This window comes from Triturus cristatus, chromosome 11 (genome assembly GCF_964204655.1).
Source record: "Triturus cristatus chromosome 11, aTriCri1.1, whole genome shotgun sequence".
NCBI classification, from domain to species: Eukaryota; Metazoa; Chordata; class Amphibia; order Caudata; family Salamandridae; genus Triturus; species Triturus cristatus.
The window spans coordinates 316941389-316966372 of record NC_140594.1 but is presented as its reverse complement, the minus strand read 5'-3'; the positions used below and the strand labels follow the sequence as shown (position 1 = coordinate 316966372).

At 43.2% G+C, this 24984-nt stretch overlaps 1 protein-coding gene across 4 annotated transcripts in view; it reads left to right on the top strand.

The window, feature by feature from the left end:
* NOS1 (nitric oxide synthase 1) overlaps positions 1-24984 on the top strand; it is a 1315983-nt gene that overhangs the window by 1255662 nt on the left and 35337 nt on the right. For all 4 annotated transcript variants that reach the window (XM_085636289.1, XM_085636287.1, XM_085636288.1 and 1 more), the window contains 5 exons: positions 1351-1561; positions 2099-2186; positions 10523-10644; positions 15007-15155; positions 17522-17716. In XM_085636289.1, coding sequence (XP_085492415.1) covers positions 1351-1561; positions 2099-2186; positions 10523-10644; positions 15007-15155; positions 17522-17716 — 765 coding nt within the window. The remainder of the gene's footprint in view (positions 1-1350; positions 1562-2098; positions 2187-10522; positions 10645-15006; positions 15156-17521; positions 17717-24984) is intronic.

The following is a 24984-nucleotide window of genomic DNA, read 5'->3' as shown; positions in this document are numbered from 1 at the left end:
TGACATACACTGTATTAGTAAGCCAAGTATTGGCGTCAAATTCAGTTTGTTCAAATTGATGTTTAGCTCAGATTGCCACCTCTCAGACATTAAGTCCAAGGACACACCCAAGCCATGTGCGTCCACTTCTTATAGGAGCCGTGTATATACTCTTCCTAAAGGGAGAGGTTGTGGTGCAGTGGCTAGAGCTGCTGATTTGGGAGCTGGGGATCCGCGTTCGAGTCTCAGCCTTGGTGCAACATCCTGTGATTCTGGCAAATGACTTAATCTCCCTGTGCCCATGGACAGCGTCCCGGGATACTCTCACGGGTGATAAGCCACGCAACATAAATCTCTTAACTTTAAATAAGCGACCAACTAGAAATATATCAAAGAAAAAATACAAGACCACTAAGAGCCATAAGGAATCACAAATCAAAAAATTAACTTTGTTTACAATTCCACTATCAACCCACCACACATTGATAATTTTAGCTGGTGACCCAAAATATTATGTTTTTAACCTATGCTAGGAAACTCCAAACACTATAAGTCAAGTCTGGTGCACTCAGATCGTTCCTGCTAACCAACAGCCACGTCCTATCCAAGAATCACGCAGAAAACAGAAGCCAAAAGCAATACAGCTCCTCAGGCTAATTGATCCAGAGATCATGTATCTTCTGCAGCCTTGACAATATAGTATCCCAGTTATAAGGGAGTTATTAGATCTCTCAAGCATCCTGGGAGATGAACATTTACAGAGGGACGGCCTAGGCCTGTGTAGAAAGTAGCACAAGAGGAGAGATACCCTCAGTACATATTGCTAAATAATCAGCATCCTCCTCCTCTGTTAGACTAAATCAGCCCTAGACGGATGTCTCAGGTCACTCACTAGCTATTCAACAATCATGCCTTTCTCAAAATCTTGGAAAGATAGAGTGTACAGCTCTTTCCAGTGGCATCAATTCACTGAAATCAAAGAGCTACCACACATTACACCACACCCCATTTGGCCATGATGAAAGCAGGGAAGTGACCTTACACAACCTTAGACCAATATTCTGTGCTATTTTATTTTCTGTACACAAAAAAAACCTAGAAGCTGGTTGAGGGCACACTCAGTTGTTACAATTTTCAAACGAAAGCTAAACCCACAGTCAACTTTGAAGGACCGATAGTCAGACTAGTTAAGTCACTGGCATCGCAAAGCAGTCTGCAGAGTAACTATACAAACTATTGTGGCGGATATTGCTACCCCGAGCTCTTTAATAATGATGCCGCGGGCTTTCGTTAAAGGCAAGAAATGATGTGAACAAGGTGTGAGACCATGAATAGGATATTTTCTTATTGTCTTTTGTGTCTCTTTTTCAGGGTTTGCAGGAATATGAGGAGTGGAAATGGTACAAGAATCCAACAATTGTGGAGGTTCTTGCAGAGTTCCCATCTGTGCAGATGCCTACTTCTTTGCTCCTGACCCAGCTTCCCCTCCTCCAGCCACGTTATTATTCCATCAGCTCCTCTCCGGAAATGCACCCTGATGAGGTGCACCTCACAGTCGCTGTAGTCTCTTACCGCACAAGAGGTATTGGGAAAACCATGACTGGGCAGCTATATCTTCAGGAGCCATAGTTTTGGGGACACTGGTGAATTTCCTTATCCCTGGGCCACAACAAGGATATATATATATATATATATATATATATATATATATATATATATATATATATGTTTGAGTTTTTCTAATGCATGTATAAATTAAAATTAAGCCTTGGAGGAAATATTTTTTGTGTGTGCATGTGGAATTACAGAAGGTGTAGGAGAGGAAGTCCAGGGGAAAGCAGCCAATTTAGGAAACCTCAGTTATGTGGGAGTGAGTGCCTCTGAACCTCTCTAGCTTTCACCAGGAGAGGATGATTGCATGCCACAAAAGTGAAGCTAACCCCTCTCACTCAGCTACATCGGACCAGTGGCAAGCTTAGTACTTCCCCGCCCCACAGTTCTGGCTGCGTGCAAATTAATGGCTACCAGTTTAATGAGAGGAGGTTATCCTGGCTGGAAAACAAATGCATTCAACCTGTGTAACCAGGAGAGCTAATGCATCTCTGCTTATCTCTGCCAGATGGAGATGGACCAATGCACCACGGTGTCTGCTCTTCCTGGTTCAACAGAATACAAGCCGAGGAGGTGGTTCCCTGCTTCGTCAGAGGGTAAGGGATTTTAATTTGAAGAGAAAAGTGAAAGCTGCACTATCCAAGTTTGTTCTGAAAGTCACACTGTCCTTGGCAAACCGGGGCTTTGTGACAGACTTATTTAAAGTGTAACATAGCAAGACAGGTATGAAGTTAAGGAACTTGTATACCAGAACCTAGGCAGATTTAATAGTTCTCATATGTGAACACAGTGAGAACAATGCTATTTCAGAGATTAGAGAGATTTTCAGGTAATGTTTAAGTTCATCCACAAAACACAAAATTTGGAACCTTCAAAGGTCATGCAACTTTGACTAGTACCACCAGCACCGCTTTTGTTATTTTAACACTTCTGGCAACAGAGCTGCGTCTAGTTGTGCTAACATTTAGCTGTGACCAGTATCAAAAGTATATTTTTTAAGAGAAGTCAAAATATTAGTAGCTAAAATGAAACCAGCTTAGACAAGTAATTTATAAAGCTAGAATATACCTTGTGGATAGGTGCATGTGCAACATGACATCTGCTGACTTTCCTTGAGACCTGTCTGATTTTGGTGAAGCAATGACAAGTACCAGTTGGAACAGGACCTAAAATGAATAGAATGAGGGGTGGGATGGAATGTATCATTTTCCCTAAAAAGTGAGAATTGCTTGTAGTAACCATACAAGCCTTGGTAAGAGCAGTCACTTTATTGAACCTTCTAGAATACCTCGTCCCCTCATTGTGCCTCCCTCATCCCAACTGTTGAACATCAACACTCTCCACGTGGGTCCACACGCACACAAACAAAATGGAAAGGAACATGGAAAGGCAAGGATTGATGCAACACACATTAATATCATTACAATTACAGTAAGGCATAAATCAGCACAACATTCACTGTCGGGACTCTACATTTATGCACCCGGGACTGGTAACCAAAGCCATATTTTAGGTCTGACGTTAGCCAAGAACTTTTGATTCTACTAGGATTATATCGGTAATATAGGGCCCTCTTCATCCATTGGCTTATTGTTGTCATTCATATTTCTCTCCCGCCCACCACAGGATACAGCATAGAGCTATGGGACCACTGTAGCTACTGGATACCTTGACTGTGAGCGGACTCATTCTTCACCTTAACAAGGATCACATATGCACACAAAGTTGTTCCCATCACTGTTAAGGATTCAATCAGTCAAGGATTTGTAGAGCGCGGCAAATCACCAGTGAGGTTCTTAAGGAGCTGGGGTTGCTAGCTGCTGCGTGGTGATTTGTTTATTTGAACAGCCAGGTTTTGAGTCCTTTCCTGAACTGCTGGAGCATTGGGGTGGTTCTGAGGTGCAGGGGAAGGCCATTCCAAGCTTTGGACACCAGGAGTGAGAAAAGGCATGCCCTCCACTGTTGCCTCAGCGGATCCGGGGGGTGACTACGAAGAAGAGGGAGGCAGATCATAGGTGTCTGGTCGGTTGGTGGAAGGTCATGAATTTGTTAATGTATGCTGGTCCTTCGTTGAGCTGGGCTTTGAATGTGTGGGTCAACATCTTGAACTGGCATCTCTTCTCAATCAGGAGCCAGTGCAGCTTCTTGAGGTGTGATGTGGGTTTGTCTGGGGAGGTCAAGGGATTACCATGGCAATGTGGTCTTATTGAGATTAGAAAATATTTTTGCTTTTAGCCAGAGCTGTTGGCTTTGCCAATGCTGGTATTCATTGGAGCCCCTCCCACCATGGAGGAGGGAGCAACCTTACTGGAGCTCTGCCACCCTTGCCATTTGGTAGCCAGCCCATCTAACTGAGGCTGTAAGTGTTAGTTTTCTTCTAACTTCAAATTACTCTTCCACTGTCCCTACTTATTGGCTTTTGGGCTCTAGAAACTATTTGACAGATTCCTTTAGAAGGCATCACAAAACTTTGGAAATCTCCACTGATATAAAGAATTGTAATTATCACCCGAATTTTCCTATACACACATAAAGTGCCCATATTTGACTGAACCATATTCTTCAGATCAAGTACCAATGATACACTCCAATATTAAAAGAGAATATAGAACTCTTATTTTAGAATCACCAGTGGTGTCATTACAATAGATCATAAAAAGCATTACAATTCACTGAGAGATGCTTGCATGTGGTAGCTAGAGTTACTGGCCTCATGCTGATGACATGGTTATCTGGCACATCCCATATTCCTTCTGTAAGTAATACATGTAACACCAAACTCACAATTCACCCAACTGCTGGGTCTAGACTTGGAACAGAGCCTCATGAGCTGAGAAGCCTGCAAGGAGACAGTCTCGCAAGGCACAATTAATTGTCTACATTGGCACATTAAATGCCAAAGAGTCCTAGCATGGTACTTTTAGCACCCCAGAGGCATTTGTGTACCCATTGACTTAGGTCACCAAAGAGTTGAGTATCTAAAACAATTCCTAGCGTCTGTACTTTTGGTAACGTTATCAGCTAAGAGGGCAGGTGAAAGGGCATAGATTCAGATTCAACCCCTCCCATCATCAGGACTTTAGTTTTTTGCTCTATTCATACTGTAGATATCTTCCTCCATTCTTGTCAGCATGCCAGTGGCGTAGCAAGGGCGGGGGACGGTCCGCCCGGGCAGCATCTGTTTTGGGGGCGGTGGCAGTAGTGGAACGGCAAATGCCTCAATATCGCCAGCACCCCCCCTTACAAGCGCTGCTGCGGGGCAGCAGATGCAGGGGCTGCCAAACGTCTAGCTACACCACTGCAGCATGCCACACTACTTGATCTTAAACTTGAAATGGCTTTGGGTGCCATCACCATACTTTTGAGGATCCTCCAAGGATTGCTTCAGGGCCTATACAGGTACTGAAGATCAAACAAAAGAGCAGTGATCCCAGGAGTAGACTGCACCAATCCGTGAAGCGCATCCCACTGAACTGATTATTATGTTTGTGTACTATTAGAGATAATGTATTTAAATCAGTCTAAGACAGTTTAAACATGCCTTCCCTGTCCTTCAGTGGACCACCGTGCCATAGGCAGTGGAAAGCAGAAGTAGTATTAAGGCTGTGGTTTTTCCTTCACCCATAGAGAAGAGAAGAGCTTCTCTGATGTTAGCTAATACCACTTGTGTGCCACTGAACGATATGAATCCTGAATGATGGTCATGGAGAGGGTGATTCTGTTCCATATGTTGTCAGAGTTGTCTTGTTATTTCGAGTCCCATAATCCTACAGGGTTGGGGACTTTAGAGATTGGTCAGTAGTTAGCCAATAGGATTGCACTTTATGAAGGAATGCACTGTTACATTGCAGTAAATATTGATCATCTATTTTCTATGATCATACACATGTGCTGTCAGCTCCATATGATACACTTTTAGATGAGCAATACAAATAACCTCTAAGCATTTGACATAATTTTCCCTTTCACAAAATATGTTTCTAGTTTGGGAAGAATATGTTAAACATTTTGCACAGTCTACAAACCCACACAGAAGGCCTCCTTAGCAGATGCGAATGCCCAATGTGTTCAGGAAATTGTGCCACACATTATCTAAAGTTGCGTTTAATATGAGTGATTAAATTGCTTCCATATAACAACTGTGATAATATTGTGTGGCATCCTTAGCACATATTAGAAGCTTTTTCAAAATAGTTTCGATGTACAACCGCACGTTTCTGTCATTGTTTTTCTTAAATATGAAAAAAGAAAATTCTTGGAGACATTTACAACGTCTTTTGTGCACAGTCACAATTTATCCCGACCTTCAGAATTTTCCTTACACTTAAGTTAATTCAATCAGACTGATAAATGATTTTTATAACTACAAATAAACTTCCAATACATGTTCAACATGGAATGCCAACGCTCTTGTGCATTTGGTCGAACTGACCTTCAGTTGTGACCCTCGACGTTCGTCCCTAGTCACCCCCAGCAGCTTGCTCGACTGTCTCTCCTAGACTCGTAGTCGGTCCGTAGAGTTGCTAGGTGGGGCAAAGTTAGTTAAAGTCACCAACCCATCGACAATCCCCTCAGCAGTTGTGGCGCCGTTTAAATTTAAAGACCTGCTGTAGAGAAGAATTTGGGAGTCCTGCCATTTTGCCAGTCACTCCAGTGAGTGCCCCCATCGCGGGAAAAGTGATTGTGTTCAAAGGTGTGAGCTGAGGTCTCCACACACGTGCTGCCCTGGAAAATCTCGCCTGTTGGAGTTTCCATAGTTGTGGGCTTTTGAAGTACAGAGGTATGAACATACCTTAACCTAAAATATCACTGTTAAACCCCCGTTCACGAGGGCCTGGGGCTTTCCAGGGCCAGGCCACTGGACATATGTTTAGTCTCCCATCAAGGACAGGTTCGTCCCTGTGGTTGCCCCTTCCTACAAAACACTTTGGGGTGCAAGGGTGGACTCCTCACTTTAGGTGTGGATACTGGCCCAAGAAAAATGTTAAAAGATCAGTTTTTGCTGCGGGGCGGAGCTCAGCCCCGCAGGGGACGATTGGGTACAACGCGCCGTCCACATGCCCCATAGCCAGCAAGCACAGAGGTACTGATTATGAAGGTCCCTTGCCAAATTCAGCAGGCATGGTCTTTTTATTAGAAAAAACATGCTTCACAGTGCTTTTTTCATTTATTTTAATGCATTTGGATGTTCATTTGCAGTATTTATTTGCGAGTAGAATAAGTTACGTTTTCTTTTCAAAGTAAAAGCGATGGCTCGCCTCCCCGAGTATGCCTTGGACTGGTCTGCCTTGCCATCTTGAGGTCTCCGTAGTGTTCAGTTTTGGGTGTGATAGTAAGGCGGCCCCAGGACATCAGAGATAAATGGCTTAGTTGGCGCCGTCGGAGCCCAGTGATCCCCTGATTGCCATGGGTTCCTGCTCCAAACCCGCTCCCACACCCGAGTCCAACAGATGCTTGTCCAAACTTCAAGCTCTTATTGCGCGGACTATTGAAGCAAGTCAAGTCTTGCAAGCTCAGGCTGCATACTCCAATCGTAGGGCTTACTGGAGTAAGTTACACCGTTAGTCCCCAGGCTGCACACGCTTACCACAGGACCTCTTGTGAATGCTAAATCAGAAGGCACTAGGGTGCGCGCTCTTCTCACTATGCTCACTGGGGTATGGAAACCCGCAATCCACATACTGCGTGCGATTCATCGTGCGTGTGCTGAGGAATTGTAAAAAGGGCCTCCACAGACTGCACACTACTATTACTTTAGTTACCAGATATTCAAGCTGCACTCTCCTCTCAAACTCCTCTCACCTTATGCAAAGCTGTATTAAATCTAGGCCCCCCCCCCCCCCCAACTGCTCACTATTATTATTTTACCCTTTGGAGGTGGACACACCAAGTTCCACAAGACCAGTGCTTTAAATGGGAAAAAATAAGTGCAGGTACTCATTAGAATAGAGGCGTGGCAAGTGGGCGGGTTTGGGGCGGGCTGAAGAGCAATATATGATTGTACCTAATGACTTCTGTAACAGTTGCAGCACATGTCAAAACACACCAGAAATGCGTTTATGGCAATAAAACAGATTAACCCATTACACATAATTACATGCTCCTCTGAAGCAGAGCAAAATCTGCCCTGGAGGAGAAACCTAACCTGCGCCTGCCGTGCTGTGGATCAGGGTACCGGTACTCTCCCTGGCTACAGAGAAGTGCCGGTACTGTGGGCAAAAAAAATCGGAAGTGCCGGTACTCAGTACCGGTGAGTACCGGCCCATTTAAAGCACTGCACAAGACTGAATTCTAACATCACACAGGATGCTTAGAAGGGCACCCTGCGGCTGAACCCCATTGTTTCTGACCTTTAGTACAATAAGACATGGGCAGGGCTACTGGAATTATGCCGCAGGTTTGAAGCCATTATGCAGAAAGAAAAGGAAAAGTATGCAGTTTAAAGCGGCACGTTTTTCGATGGTATTACTTCATTGTTTTATCATTTTTACACTTGTTAACACTGTCTGGGCATACATTACACCTCCATTAGTACCAGTTTAACATGCAAACATAGCAATAAGCAACAGAAATGTGACCAGTCAAACTGTGCAAATGGCCATCCACTGTGTTGGAACATGTGTCGCTGCGATTTTAGTAACTTTCGAACCGATTGAGCTAGAAACAATTTTTTTGTTCTGCAGATTGTGGCAAATGCGGTGGATCCATAATTATGCGAACAAAGCCACAGCGCCACAATCTCATACTTCCAGTGGCCCTGGACATGGAACACCAGTGGCTGCAGTGTGTTATTCCTGGGCTCCTGTGGAGTATGACACATAATGCCCTAATGCTGCAGGCTCTCCCCCTCTGCTCACCATGGGGCATATCATCAACAACCGGCGATAATTATCGCTAAGCGCACTTAGCGCTAGGATAATTATCGCCGGCTAGCGTGTATTTTTATCGCTGAGATAGCGTGCTATTAGCAACGCTTATCTCAAAAGCGATAAAAATCCTAGCGCTAACTGCCTAACGTGAGATTATCGCTGGAAACCCAGCGATAATCTCACGAAATGTGGCATTAGCTTGTTGATAGGGACTCACAAACTTAGCCATGATATCCACCTTCCATAGGATATCATGGCTAAGTCAGTCCTGAAGCAGGCGTAAGGAAAGTAGCGAAAACAGGAGTTATCGCTACTTTTCCTGTCGCTATGCTTCGTAGCGTGGGGCTTCATGATAGGAGAAATGTCGCTTAGCGACATTTCTCCTGTCATGTCAGGAACGCCCACTTTGCATCTCATTAGAGATGCAAAGCTGGGCGTTAAGAATAGGTGCGCTTTCTCCAGCGTGGAGTGCAAAATCCCTCCCTCTATCACAGACCAAAGATCTCACATACACGCATTATCCATACATTCGCTGGTGGGGCCCATAACACCAACATTCACTCACCAATAATCCGTGTGGGAGGCGATTATCTTCTAAACGCTGGTATGAGAAGGAAATACCACTTTTACCCTAATGAGTGACAAATCTACACCACCTTCTGTTACTCATTAGGCCCTATATTCCATCTTTGGTATTCCTCCCATAATTTTGGTGGTGGATCTGCTAGTTGCTGTTTAAATGATTATCTAATTCTCTTTTCCCTTTGCATTAATACATTTTCATAAATAAACAAACCAACTCATTTCTGTAATGAATCAAATTATTTCTTTATCTAATAATGCAAGTAAATTCATTAGTTGTTCAAGCAGCTGACCATCATATTTACCTATTCTGGCTAATTATCGTCTTCTAAGTCAAATTCAGTAGTCTCATCAATCTATGCCCGTCAAATTTGAAAGTTCAGTTCATCAGGAAATTGGGCATCCGACCAGTCTGTCAAAGATTCAGGGTAACAGCTGTCCTGCAGTGTCACCATCCTCTCCGTCAGCATAACCTCAGGAAATTGGAAAACGACCTCATTACCTCTCTATTCTACCATAATTTATAGTAAAATCAATGTTAAAAGTATCAAAGTTTGGGCATCCGAGTTCGCTGATTGGACAATCAGGGATCATCCTTTTGGTTTCTCACGAAAGTGTCTTTTGGGTAATGACCCTTGTCAGTTCCGGTTCACACAACAGTCTTTGTTCAAATTTGGCTGATGTCCCAGACTGTCCTTGGAGGGTACATGTTCCTCTGGGGTCCGGTCCAGGCCACAGTTGCTAGCGGTGACGCATGCGCACTTAACCCAGAAACTTGTGCAATGGAGCTGGTTTCATCGGATACAGAAGTCAGCCATTTTGTGGCCACTCGAAATGGTCATCTAGAGCAAAGAAACCCAAAAACTTAATTAATACATAGAAATGGCTAATTAAATGTTATTCCCTCGCTAATACCCATATGTGTGTGTATTTATCTAGCAAAAGCAACACTCAGTGCGGTTTATACTTACTGAATAAAGCACAAATCACAATTACATCACAAAAGCGACATATATCATGCAACATTCTAATTGTCTATCATTAAAATGCGTACAGAATTTAGTTCATGTATTAATTAGGCCATGCAGGTGCAAATCCCACGTGTAATTCATATATTAGTAAGGTTGGTAAGTATTTTCCACATCACTCCAAACCATTAGTTCGATTATAATTAATTAATTAATCTAATTAGTAAAAACAACATGCAAAATGGGGTGGGTATACAAAATTTTTTGTATTACCCGCTCCAGCACGCTAATGCAAGGTTTCACGCGTTCGCATGACCTTGCTAATTAGGCGATCAAATTATCGCCGCTTTTCGTCCGAAAACGGACGCAAAAGCAGTGATAATTTACTATCGCCACCGTGTAAATATGCCCCATATTCTGTGATAAACCAACTAATGCTGTAATTGGCTCTGCCCTCACCTTCCTCCACTGAGCTTCAGCTTTCTTTCTCAATGTCTGCTGCTTTCTATCCAGGGCGGCCAGCTTCCACATGCCAAAGGACCCGCGCGTTCCCTGCATCCTAATAGGTCCAGGCACTGGGATTGCCCCTTTCCGAAGCTTTTGGGAGCAGCGACTCTTCGACATCCAGCACAAAGGTAGGTCTCATCATCTACAATCAAAGTTTCATTCGACCAAATGCTCACAAAGTTATCATGAATAACAAGTAAAATACATGCACCAAGTGCTATATGAAAGGAGCATCTCCCATCACTGTTTGTACCTATCAAATGTAAACCTATAGCCAGAGAGTAATTCCCAGCATCAGACCACAACACTTTAATGCAGGTAATAAGGAATACAGATGTTCACTGGGGAATACCAGTGGCACATGGTCCCACTAGCGGCACCTCCTTTGCTGATCTACAGCTCAGCTCACAGATTTCAGTGGCAAATGTATACATAGGTATAAGCAGGTTCCTCTTTCTCTTTAAATAAGCATCGAAACTTAGACAACGAAATAACTCGCCGAAGGAGAGGTCGACATGGACAAAAGTGGATGGCAGGAAAGTTGAACAAGTAAATAGCTCACCGATGACTCAACAAACACAAGCGTTCTATAAAAATTCACGTTCATTTCATAAATTCAACAATAAATGCACAAAAAAAAATCTTTAAAAGGGTACATGGAGTCAACAGTGACATCATAGAAGACAATGCAAAATAACTCCTTTCCTATCTTGAAAGGTGTTACTGCTGCAAGGCAGATGCCACACAACAGATGCAGCTCTTTCTCTTAACTGGGATGACCGGAATGCAGAGGTTAGTCCTTGCACCTCAAATAAAAATGAAATCCAGGTACAAAGGAGGTAATTCCAGCCACCCCGGTGCACAAAAACATTTGGACAGTCTCCGATCCCTTCCCCCGATGCTCAACCCCAGAAGACGTTCAATGACCCAGCATCATTGGGTCCTGTGAGCTAGGACAATGTAAAGCGTGTGGCCTGGACCTGGGGGACCTTCCCAGAAGCCAACTCGACTTGTTGCATCATGAAGAGGAACTCAGGGCAGTCTCTCCCATCAAACAGGTGGACAAGGGAGTGAGATTCGCTGAGCACATCTACCTGCTCTTGGTAACTTTCTGGCCCTCAGAAAGAGGTGGGTTTCAAACCATAAAGTTTTGGTCAGGATTAGAAACCACTCATGGAAGAAAGCCTAAGGCACATCTGAGGCTGAGCTGGACAAACAGCCCCAGCAGCCATAAACATTATAGAGGGTGTTACCAGCTGTGCATCAAGTACATTTTGCACACAAATTCTGCCAAACAGTAAACCTCAGCGACTAGCTAACTCCACCTATGAAATGAAGTTGCTGCTTGGCCCATGGAACGTGCTGTCCCCAACCCATACACAGCATAGCCGTCAGGGTTTACTCGGATACTTAGTTGTGTGTGAGTTCTTCTCTACTGCTTTCTAAAGGCACCCTTCCATCCATGATCTGTATAGCCCCCTCCCTGACTCCAGGCAAACCTCCAGCATGCAGAACTCCTCACACTAAAGAGTACAGAATACAGACAGAACTGCTCCTCAGGTGGGAGGACTGTCTCGGGTTCCAGCAAACACTTCAAGCTGCTAAACGCTTGGTCTTTGAGCACAACTCCTGTCTACCTACTTCAGTATTTTCCAGCAGAAGTTTAGAACAATGTTAAATTCTAAGAGTGTCCTATATTTTATTGTGAAAGTCATTGCCACAATTAATTTAAGTTCCTACCGCCATTATTTCCTATGAGGAAGTGTTGCAGTACTAGTGGTAAATTACTCCAGATCAGAGCTGGACTAACCGAAGCACCACCTATAGCCAACCAATGGTCATGCAACACTCCCCCATAGAAAATAATTCATGTAGGAACTTAAAATAAAATCCCGTAGGAAATAATGTTACATTTAAATTATTTAAAATAGTTAAACATATAAACAAATATAATTTTATTGCTAAAAAATCCAGAAATAAAGCATTTATTAATACTAAAATATTTTACCAACCTAAACAAGGTTTTAAAACCCTTTTTAATGTGTAATAATAATGTTGTTCAATTATATATTTACTTTTAATAATTATTAATGCATAACAAAAATGTCATTTTTTTAACTTTAGGAATGTATTTTTTAATTTAAATGTCAAGTGTAATTTAATATTATATATGTGAAGTAACTGAAAAGGTCATTCAGAATTAAATTTATAGTGCAGTTACCGTTTTATTTCTACATTTAAAATACATATATAAAATTAATGTGCATTGATATATAACTACAAAAATCAGACAGGAGGGAGAAAGAAGAGGCTCTGATCCACTCAGCTTCCTTTTCTCAAATATCACAAGTATCAAGTGGAGAGTGGATCACTAGTCCCAAAAGAACCAGGGTGTGCAAAGTCAGTACTTGGTACTGTTAAGAAACCCTCATTCACGTTTTACATAGATCGAATAAAGCAGTATATTTTGATTCTCCGCTCTGTTGTTATCAACGTGACAGCATCATCATTGGGTTAATGCAATGCTACCTCCGCCCGGAGGTCGTCCCACTGGTTGTTTCAGTAGTGATCGTAGAAAGAAAAAAAGAGGAAATGTAGGTTTTTCAGTGCAGTGACGTGAAGTGAAAAAATGATAATTGTTAAAAAATCTCGTAGAGCCAGTGAATGTCTTTAATTAAACTGGGTTCGAGATAATATTAAAAGTTACTCGGTGTGCACTCCAAGACTAGTTATGGTCTAGTGCACTATAAAAAAGGTGTCCATAAAAAGGTCGACATGTTTCAGCCCTGTAAATGCCCCGAAGGGTCAAGTGGGCTTTCTTCAGGACCTAACAAAGTGAAGGGGACCCCAGTCTTCAAGGGGTCTCCAGTGAAAAGATGGGATGGGATGTTTATTATCCCATATATGTATGTTCAATTTGAACCGGGTATCCCTTGTTGTGGGCTACAGCAGGTACTTAAGGAGGTCGCTCACGCTCTCTTCGGCGTGGGTACGTGACCAGAGCTGACTGCCTTCTTAGACCGAGTCTGGAGACCCCTTGAAGACTAGGGTCCCCTTCACTTTGTTAGGTCCTGAAGAAAGCCTACGTGACCCTTCGGGGCATTTACAGGGCTGAAACATGTCGACCTTTTTATGGACACCTTTTTTATAGTGCACTAGACCATAACTAGTCTTGGAGTGCACACCGAGTAACTTTTAATACTATCTCGAACCCAGTTTAATTAAAGACATTCGCTGGCTCTACGAGATGTTTTAACAACTATCATTTTTTCACTTCACGTCACTGCACTGAAAACCTACATTTCCCCTTTTTTTCTTTCTACGATCACTACTGAAACAACCAGTGGGACGACCTCCGGGCGGAGTTAGCATTGCATTAACCCAATGATGATGCTGTCTCATTGATATATAACATCAATATTTTTACTCATTTTTTTAGGTTAAATAAAAATTTTTAGTTAACCATAGTGAGACCCCAGAGTCCGGGTGGAGAGCTCACTATGGCAAAGTCCAGGGAAAATTAAAATGGTTTATTCAACTTTATAATAAACTAGTAAAAGTATTTTTATGTTAAATATTATTGTAAATTAACTTTACACATTTATTTTGAAAATGAGGGGTAGTGCTGAATAGAGAAAGGTGGAGAAGGGCATGCAGAAGATGGGTACACACAACATAAACTTGTAAATGGAGAAGGAGTCAATAACATGAGGGTTTCAAATGACCACAGACAACTCATGTTTCGCTGATACATATTCACCTAAAATTCTACGTGTTATTTTTGGGTATCGTACTTGACATTTTGAAGCAACGTGCTTTTCAAAATCTTGTTATTCACTACTTCAAAGTCGCAGAAGTTCAAAGTTCGTTTTTCACTATTGTGACTTTGAAAACTTTCTTTAGAGGAACTCTATGGCTAGCCTATGATGTCTAAAAATGAAAGACGCCCCCGCTAAGCCTAAAGCAAGCAGTTGTAGCTCATTAAAAGAAAATAACTGTTTTACAATAAAGACCCGATTAAAGTAAAAAAGAAAACCATGATCGCGTAAATACTAAGGCATTTCAAGCGAAAAAAATAATTAATTTTAAATTGCAAACACAAGAAAAATATACACAAATTACATCATAAGATAGTGATCAATCAACCACTAAAAAGATTGAAGTTCATAACAATATAAGCACCTTACTTCAATTACAAACTTTGTGCTATGCCTTTACCGATTTTATCTTTAACAAAAAATACAAACATTTTTGATAACTATGTATGGGTCTAATAAAGAACAAAATATTATATATACACAACTACAAAATCATATATGGTGTGATTCATTGTTTCTGCTCTGATACTCTTCCTGCCCACAAGTGCAATTATTTTTGTTGCATTTTATTGTTTTTTCTCTGTCTGGCTAATTGTTCTTTGTGTAAAGCTGGTTTCTTCCTCCATAACTGATAGGTTCATTGCTCAATGGGTCTTCTCTACTCCCACACAGGGATTAAACCGTGCCCGATGATCCTCGTCTTTGGTTGCCGAGAGTCCAAAATTGATCACATTTACAAAGAGGAGGCCATTTTTGCCAAAAACAAAGGGGCTTTTAAGGAGCTGTACACGGCCTACTCCCGGGAACCTGACAAACCAAAGGTGAGGACTTGCTTTACGTTGCTGCAGGAGTACAAACAGGAGTACAGTCAGGCAGTGTTGCCTCATTGGCAGTCACACTTAAGATCCTAGCTGCTCCGCTGCGACCTGTCACTCATGGTGCCTAAGGCATCACCTTGTACTGCTTATGAACTGATGCATATAATGAGTGATGCAGTGGTTATTGGTAATGATGGGAAGGTCTTTAACCCCTTCCCCACTCATGACAGAACCACTCCGTCATGAGCCACGGTCGCCGTGTGCTCATGACGGAGTGGTTCCGTCATGCTGCGGCCGTTGGCGGCCGCGCCGCCCACGCGGCGCTAATTCCCCGCCTGTGCGGGCGATTAGCGCCGTGGGCGGAGTCATGATGGAACCACTCCGTCATGAGCACAGCTCAACCGCGGCTTATGACGGAGTGGTTCCGTCATGAGCACCGCGCCACCGCGCTGCCCCCAAACCCCCCCCCCCCCAGCGCTGCGGCGGAATACCCGCCGCAGCAAAAGGGTTAAAGGTACAACAAGCAACATTTCACACCAGCATTCAGTAAATGTAGGCTGTGGGTTATTCTTCATGAAACCAGGGAACTGGTTACATCTATAGGATGTGTCGCGGAGATCTTTTTATAATGAAATCAATATAACTGTGCAGTTCTGTGATTACAGTGCAAGTAATGGAACACTATAGTTTAATATTGAATGGGTCCATGACCGATCTCTTTTGCATTGCAGAGTTGGAAACTTATGATGGGTCTAAAAAATGGGGCTTGTGAAAAATGCGTTGCTACAAAGAAGTGGCCTCTCTAAGAGCAAGGGTCAAGTAGGTCTCCAGAATAACAAATACTACTGGCTTCCTTATTTATTTATTTATTGGATACAAGTGCAGAGGTAGAAAGAATGTCCCATTTGCACAAGCTCACCCTCAGCTCAGCATCTCATGCTCCTCTTGCCCCGCTGCCAGTGTCCCATCAGCGAACTTTACAGCCTTCCATCCACATCCTCAGATCTAAGACCTCAGCAGGAGAGCCACATCTCACCCCTTGGGGAACATAAAGAACAACAAATCAACACAACACATTCCCTTTCAGTAGATCAAAAGGAGCACGCAACACAACACATCAACACAAGATATGGGTTGAATGAGACCCCAGTCTGCAGTGGTAACCCAGAACCATGCGGGATGTCCCCCAACTGTCGATAGCTCTAGGAGGCCATACCAGCGGCAGAGCGTGTGTAAACGAATTGCCAATGGCGTAGCATAACATGCCTTAGCTTATGCCAGTGGTGGGACATGAGGTGGAACTAGAATCAGAGCGGGATGTCTCGAAAGACATAACCTGCTTATGTTAGGAGTGGAATCAGAAAGTGATGTCTTGCAGAACATAACCCACCTTCTAATATGTCAGTAGTGTTACTTGATACCGATGTTAGTAACTAGATCACAAGGGGATGGCCAGCAGAATATGATCTACATTATAATGTGTCAGCAGTGGAATTTAATGTAAGGTGGGTGGAACTTGAATCACAAAGGGATGTCTTGCAGTAAAGGCATAGGGCTTTTATGCTAGCTATATATTAAACCTTAGCGAGTACACACTTGAGTTATTGTGGGGTTTCTAATCCGTTTTTGCGGATTGTCTGAACCGCTCTACAGATTGTGGCCGTCCTCGCAAGATCTTGTGAGCTAGGGTGCAAAGAATACAGTGATTCCCAGTTGTGACTATTTAATTTGTACACACATTTTGTTATTTCGCATTCAATTTTTGAACCCGTAAAATACTAAAGTGAAGGTGATCGGGAGAATCTCCTGCACAACGTGTACAAGTATTTCTGTATTAGTGGCGACTTTGAGGATGCAGTTGCGTTTGGCGTCAAAGATATCTCACAAAGATTTGCTCTCCAACTGTGAGTGGACTGCTCTAAAAGGCTCAGCGGGGAGTGCCCCCCATGGAAAAGACATGTTACCTCTTACCGTGTGATGGGATGAGAGGCGCTGTGAGGCATGTCTCTGTCAGTACAAAAGATCGCTTTGAGAATTGACAGTCAACTACCAGGTTGTTGGACTGATGATCCGCGTTATTCCGTTATCCCTGATTGGATAGATAGAATGATGCCCCATGTTTTCAGCTGTCATTTCTGATTGGTTGGCTAAACACCCCGGGGGCTGACACACAGTGAAATATATTCTGCTTCAGTCCGGAAACAAATAGGATCTTGATTTTGCTGACTTTAGAACACTGCGTATGTGAATTGAGACACCTCGGGGATAACTCAGTCCATCATGCCCACCAGGCTCGCTGCTTGGGTGGCCGCACGTGACGTGACCTCAAGCCTGGCTCTCACTACTGCTTTTTGTCATTTCCCTTCTAGAAATATGTGCAGGACGTGCTACGAGAGCAGCTCTCCGAGGTGGTGTACAAGGCAGTGAAGGAGCAGGGCGGCCACATCTACGTCTGCGGGGATGTCACTATGGCCGGCGATGTCCTTAAGAGCATTCAGCACATCATGAAGCAGCGGGGGAACTTGTCCACCGAGGAGGCAGGAGCGTTCATCAGCAGAATGAGGGTACTTGTCAGATGCAAGCGTTGAACTAACCGACCATGACTCAACCCAACCGTCAGGCAATACAAATGACGCATAGGGGTTCCTGCCGCAGCGGGGCATTCACTGCACAGGTTCACACACTGGGTTGTAAAGCTCTCCAAGGTGATAATGACATCCTGGGAAGAGGGTGGGTTAATCTTTTTTAATTAGCAACATCTGTAATCGGATGACCTTTTTTAGATCGCCTCTAAATGCAAAGTAAGGATTGCCTCTGCCAGACACGGTACGTTCAGGTAATCAGTAATGTAAACAAGGCATTCATTCTGAATACAAATGAACATCTCATAGGCTGCACAATGAAATCTATTTAAAATGGAATTGAAAAAAATCTATTTACGAACAATACGTATTACCAGAAAATTATGCACATGGATGTAGATCTAGTGGCGGCAACAATCCGGAATTGTTAGTCTGACACACAGAGCCTATTCCACATTGTGTACATTTCAAGATCAAGCATGATGGGTCTAACAGGGGAAAGACAAAAAGTATGACGGCTGCGTCTGCAACACATCAATATCTGTTTCACTGGGGCCCTCCTAATGTGGGGACCATGTAGAATGAATGAGACTGAGGGTCTAAACCCTGAAAACTTCTCAGGTTTTAAATCTAGTGGCAGGACAAGTGTGCCAGTGGTGCTTAATGTTGTAAGTGCCATTGATGAAGAACCGCATAACCTCTCAACACTTAACCAGAGGAGTGTGTGTCTGTCACATAATACAAGATACAGTAATCCAAGTTACCTTCTTTGTTTTACTGTAGGGCAAAAGAGTCCGATAATTTCCCCTCCTGTAATCTAATGCAGGACTGTGAAAATCAAAATAATCAAAGTAATTTCCTTATGAAGTCCAGTACAAGCCAAAAGTAGTTTGAATAATCCATTTCTGTAATGTAGTGCAATGTGAAGAATACAAAACTATCTTCTGTGAACTAAAGCAGGTTAGAATATTCAGAACAAACTCCTTTATTTTAAGTCAAGGTAACGGAGAGAGGGCACACTAATTTTATGCAAAATATATATAGTGATATATATATATATATATATATATATATATATATATATATATATATATATATTACCTACTGGCGGTCGCCAGTAGGTAGTTATAGTTAGGACCCCTTTTCCATAGGAAAACCTCAACATTCTATTTTGAATAACTTTGGCGCCGGTCGACGAATCCTCGCGAATTTCTCAAAATAGGTGGGGTGCTACGCTCCGCTCCTACCCTGAAAGTCTCGGGGGGATTCGTCAAGCGGGGGCTGAGATAAAAGGGGGGTCCCAAAACGCGTTTTTCCCATGCATTTTTCCATAGGACCTTTAGACAGGGCTACAGCCCGAACGGCTGAACAGAATTACTAGAAATTTGGCAGAGAGGTAGTCCTCAGGTCAAGGAAGTGCCTTTTGTAGGTTTGGTGTAAATCTGTTCAGTAGATCCTGAGAAAATAGCCTTTAAATCAATATATATATCTGTGGCAGCTTACGGTGCGCTTACCGTGCGCTTACGGTAAGCTTACAGTAAGCTTACGGTACGCGTACGGTGCCGTGCGCGAGCGCGATTCTGATTGGCTGTTAGATCATAGTAAACATTCGAATCGGTCGAAACCAGGAAGCGGCGGCCGCCATTTTCTCTCTCGAACTGTCAGGGGGGTGAATAAAAAAGGTGGATAATGTGAAAAGGGGGCAGGCTCGACAGTTCCTGACCCCCTAGCCTTGGTCAGGGGGTCCCAGAAGGACCCTCAAGGGCAAAAATAAAAAAAATAAAAATTTCGAAAAATCGCCGTATGCGCGTGGCGTACGCGCGCGGTGTCCTGCGGAATTCCGCGAAATTCACGGAATTACGCGTACCGTGCGCGCACGGTAAAAAAAAAATTGCAAAAAGGAAAGCTTAAAAAACAAAAAAAAAAATTGTGAGGTAAGGTTGGCTCTTATAAGAGCCGTTGGGTTCATACAGGGATGGAGGAAAGAAAGAATGGGAGTATTATAAGCGTCTACAAACATGCTGGTCTATCTTATTGTTAATAAGGGGAAGACTGACCTCCCCAAAAACAATAAGACCACCACATTTTGTACACCTCATTTCAACACTCGCAAATCGAGGGTTGATGTCCAAAGGAAAAGAAGAAGGTGATGCTCCAACAACAGAGGAAGGGCTCAGCTGAGCTGCCGATGATGTACTCGGCTGAGCATCTGAGGCTGGGCTCTGGTGACTTACTGAAGAGTTTTCTCCAGTATGTCGAGCAAAAGTCCTTGGGTGTTTGTCCTGAAGGTGTCTCGTCATAGAGTGATTTCCAAAGGAATATTTCTTCCTTGGATTTCCTCTTGATAAAACACGATCACAAAGTATGCAAGTGACCAATTGAGCATTCACCTTTTTCTCCCCCTCTGGAAAAGTGAAATACTCCCATACAAAAGAAGTCTTTTGTTTCCTCCTTCTCTGGATCATGGTGGTGCTGCTGGCCTCACTCTCAGAAGAGCCCTGCTGTTCTGCCATTGTATCCCAATGTCAATCCAGCTCCTGCTCCTAGAGAATCACAAGCAGAAATGAGGGGAATGGGTGTGGTGTGGGAAGAATCTGGAACTGAAAGTAGTTTCAACCAATGAAAAGTGTTCTTTCAAGCAGTAATGAGGGGAATGGGTGTGGTGTGGGAAGTTTCTGGAAGTGAAAGTAATTTCAACCAATAAAAAGTGTTCTTTGTAAGTCACATGACCTACCGTGCGCGCACGTGACGCTTACGGTGCGCTTACGCAGCGCTTACGTCACTTTCGCGCATGCGCATTACACGCCCCTGCGTAACCGCGACGTTGCTTCCGGGTGTACGCGTACGGCACGCACGTATCACGTATCGCGCATGCGCATTACACGCCCCTGCGTAACCGCGACGTTGCTTCCGGGTATACGCGTACGGCACGCACGTATCACGTAGGCGCGCTGCACTAATTACGTCCAGAGCGCGTAGCGTCAGCTTACCGTACGCGTATTCTACAAGTGCGTAGCGTCAGCTTACCGTACGCGCACGGAAAAAAATGCATAAAAAAAAAACCTTTCCATAATGCAGGATATAGTACATAAATTATTAAAAAAAGGCTTACAAAAAATGACATAAAAAAAATTTGCATTAAATTATAATTAAATTAAATTATAAAATCGAAATAAAAAAAACACTATCCACATTGACCCCACCCCCTGTGCTTTTGGTGGCCGAAGGCCACCAAATGTACAGGGCTTATTATAGTTGATAAAAACCGTGCACGGAACGAACTGCGTTAAGTGGGTGTGCACGCCACGAATGGCGTAAAGTAACTTAGCATTTAAAAAAACGTACAAATTCACTGAAAAAAACATAGGTTTCACACACGTTATAGTTAGGAATTAGCATTTAAAAAACCTTGCAAATTCACTGAAAAAACCATAGGTTTCAGACATGTTATAGTTAGCGGAAATTTTACTGATAAAAAACCAATGAAATTCCCCCGTTATAGTTAGTGCAGGCAACTATAACTCACGCGACCGCAATCTTCTGCTGATGACATATGTGTCTTTATGAAAAAAAAATATTTGTAATATATGTATAGCTAAAAATTTATGGAAGAAGACATGGGCAAATAAGTGTCTAAATACAGTATTAGCATCAGCAGAGGATTGCGGTCGCGTGAGTTATAGTTGCCTGCACTAACTATAACGGGGGAATTTCATTGGTTTTTTATCAGTAAAATTTCCGCTAACTATAACATGTCTGAAACCTATGGTTTTTTCAGTGAATATATATATATATATATATATATATATATATATATATATATATATATACACACAGAGAAAGAGAGATATAGATATTCTTTTCTGACTTAGTAACGGGTATACTTAGGTATAAGAGGGTAAAGTGATTTATTATTGTTTTATTGGTAAAAACTCACCTTACCAAACAATATTATGGTGAATATCATTGATGTCTCTTCTGAGCTTCACCCGGGCTATTTGGATGCCTAAAACTAGCCTCAGCCACTTTATAGGGTCAACTTACCATTATTTTCCCTTCTAAGAATTTACCATCTGCTTACAATTTGTTATGTCGTTACTTGGTTTAGGACTATTGTAATTTTACACGTTTATAGATCCACCTTTAATATTTGAACCTAAAGGGTGCCCTGAGGCTTCTATGGTGGTTCACACTACTTTACAAAACCCCTAAATAAATAGACTAATCCCTGTATGCAGTCTAATGCAGATTAAGGTCATAACAACCATCGGTGTGTCTAATGTAATGTCACTACACTAATTTGACTAATCTGTCTAACCTAAACAAGAGTAAAGTGATCTCTCATCTCTTTCTATCAAATACTAAATTAGAGGGATCTAATACTGGATCAAGTAATTTGATCTAATCTTACAGCAATCAGAATGCTCCTGTTCTGTAATGAATTTCAGGGTAAAGTATCAGAATGACCTAAAGACACCTAATTTCTAGGCAAGGTAACAGGAGTAATCTAAAGCCTATGCATGCCTAAAGTATCAGCATAAACATCACCCAATCCTGCAAAAGGGGGAATAATCAAGTCAAGGGAACCGAAAGTTGCCTACAACATTGGCTGTGAATTTTCTCTGTTATAACAAGATTTTTTTTTTAGTTTCTGTAATGCTTCCTAGTTGTTATATTTCGTTATAATTGGAACGGCGTTCCAACTCTTGAGGCCATATTTAACGAATGTTCCCCACCCCAGCACTTACTGCTTGCATGAGCTATACATGTTCATGTTATATGTTCGACATAGTTGGAAAGGCTGCCTTATGAACAGAGTGCCAAGTTTTGTTACACGCAGCTTCTGGATTACGCTCATTGGCCTAAAAATGTTCTTCATGTCCTGTTGTGTCTTCTTGAGAGATGACCTTCACAAAGAGGGAGTCTGAGAAATGGTACATGGGAACAAATGTTGATTGGATCTCTTTTATTGATCTGTTCACTCCAGGCCAATGAGCTGCACACTGTAGCTCACTCATTAACCAGCAGTACCAAAATCAAACGTCTACATGCAGGCGCGGTGCGTCCATTGGGGCGTTGGGGCGTTGCCCCCCCGCCCCCGCCCGCAGCTCCCTCGGTGTCTCTGAACTTAGTTTACTTAAGTTCAGAGACGCCGAGGGTTGGGAGAACTGACAATGCATGTCAGTCAGCATGACGTCGGACCGTGGGCGGTCCGGTGTCATGTTGACTGACATGCATTGTCAGACCAGGCAGCACTGCAGCGCAAGTGGGCATGAGTGGGCATGGTGAGCTAATTTTTAGCCCGTGCCCAGTCATGCGCACTTGTGTTTTCACGGACTTGCGCATGCCCATTAGGAGCCCCTTCGGTCTCCTAATGGGCAGGCGGTGGGCGAAGAGTAGGCTATGCCCTCAGCCAATCCTGGCGCTGCAGCAGTGCCAGGATTGGCTGAGGGGTTGCCACTGCAGTGCTGACGTGCTGTTCCAGTTTGAAGAGGGCAGAGGTGCCAACGCGGACCAGGAGCAGAGGCGGTCAGGTAACTTTTCCTCTTAATTTTAAATGTATTCTCCCATGTGACCCCCCCCACCCCCCGCGCCTGACCCCTCCCTCGCGACCCCGACCCCGCGACTGCTCAATTAGTAAAAACCGGTCCTTTCGTTCATTTGCTTCCTCTGCAATCATTTTACACCCTGCCACTTTCAAATGTCACCAGCCGCCCCTGTCTACATGGCACCTTCGAATCTAAAAATTTCTTTTTTTTCACGGCTATTCTTTATGCCCTCGGGGGGTAACAAAATATTTCACATAGTAGTAGAAGTGTGTGGCCTGTTTGTGTGCTTGCGTTTTGCATGAGGTGGTATTTTCATAGCTAACAGTAAATTGGTGCCAGTGTCAATATAGGGAAGGGTTGAGCAGCGAGGGGAGACAGATCGTTGTTTGCTGGAAAATGGAAATTTGTTTTTAGATTTTTTCCTGAAATGTCTTAGAGAGTCAAAAGGTCCTAGGGTCACAGGAAGACTATTACAATGTATAGGGTAGTAGGCAGAGGAGGCCTGCTCCTCTGTGCAATATTTGGGTATTTTGAGTTTAGCATCGTATGATGAAATTGCGGTGTGCGACACTGAGCCCTCTTCGATGCAAGATATGCTTTCACAGTAATGTGTTCTTGTGGATGGCTTTGTAGACTCTGCCGCAGGGGTTGAACAAGATGCATGTAAGGAACTGAATCTGTGAAGGTGTTTTAGGGTAGCTGGGATGTTTTTCTGTTTCCTCTGTACGGTGATCAGATGATCTACAGCAGGTGGGATGACGTTCAGTGATGCTAGGGTGCAGTCTGGTCAGCATCGCGTTCCCCTCAAATTTGCAGAGCAGGAAAATGACTTAGCCTTTAAATGGTATGGAATTGTGGGGGTAAACAATGGATCCTGCATGGGAGGCTCTTATGAAGCTAGGCACTTTTATCTATTTTTATTATGTGGTCTTAGCTCTTTGTCAGTGTAGAAACCAAGAAGTGTGTCACAGTAGGAGAAGGAAGGTGAGGAGCTGATCGGATTTATTCTGCCCAGCCATGCCTCGATTTGGGGTTGGTTTGTGCCACCATGGAGTAGGTAGATTCTGCCTCTATCGGGTGTATTGAATGTCATGATCTTCTATGTTCAGAAAGCAACCTGGCAGGTTCTGGCATTATGAATATTGTAAGTCGATGAAGCCTTGAGATGCAGTTGAACACTGTTAAGCTATTGGTGAAGGGTTATGGGTTGATGAGTGAAGAACACACACGCAGGGAGCAAACGTTAAACTAGAAAAATTGATGTGTGGAGGTTTTGGAGTGGCTATTTTGACATATTATAATAGTCTAGGAAAAGTTAAGTGAACCCATTTCAGGGCAGCTTCAGGGACGCCCATGTGGTATGAGAAGGTCTCGGTTTGAGCAAGGTGACTGAGGATACACTGCAGACAGGACAAGGACATTGAGGAGAGAGGGTGTTACCAATATTTCTGGGAGCATTGTCCCACACCAGGAAGGTTCTCACTGGTTGCTACAGCCAAGCCAGAAAGCAGCGCAAGGGAGTTGAACATTTCATCTTATATACATGACTTGCAGAGTTAGGGGAATAATGTTCCTGGGTTCTGTGCCAGATCCTGAAGCTTTTGGTCGAGATATTTGGAAAACGTAGCCAATTCTTGTTTAAAGAGTTTCATGGCGGAACCACCTCTCATCTTCTGAAGCCCTTCTGAAGAGCCTTCTTAT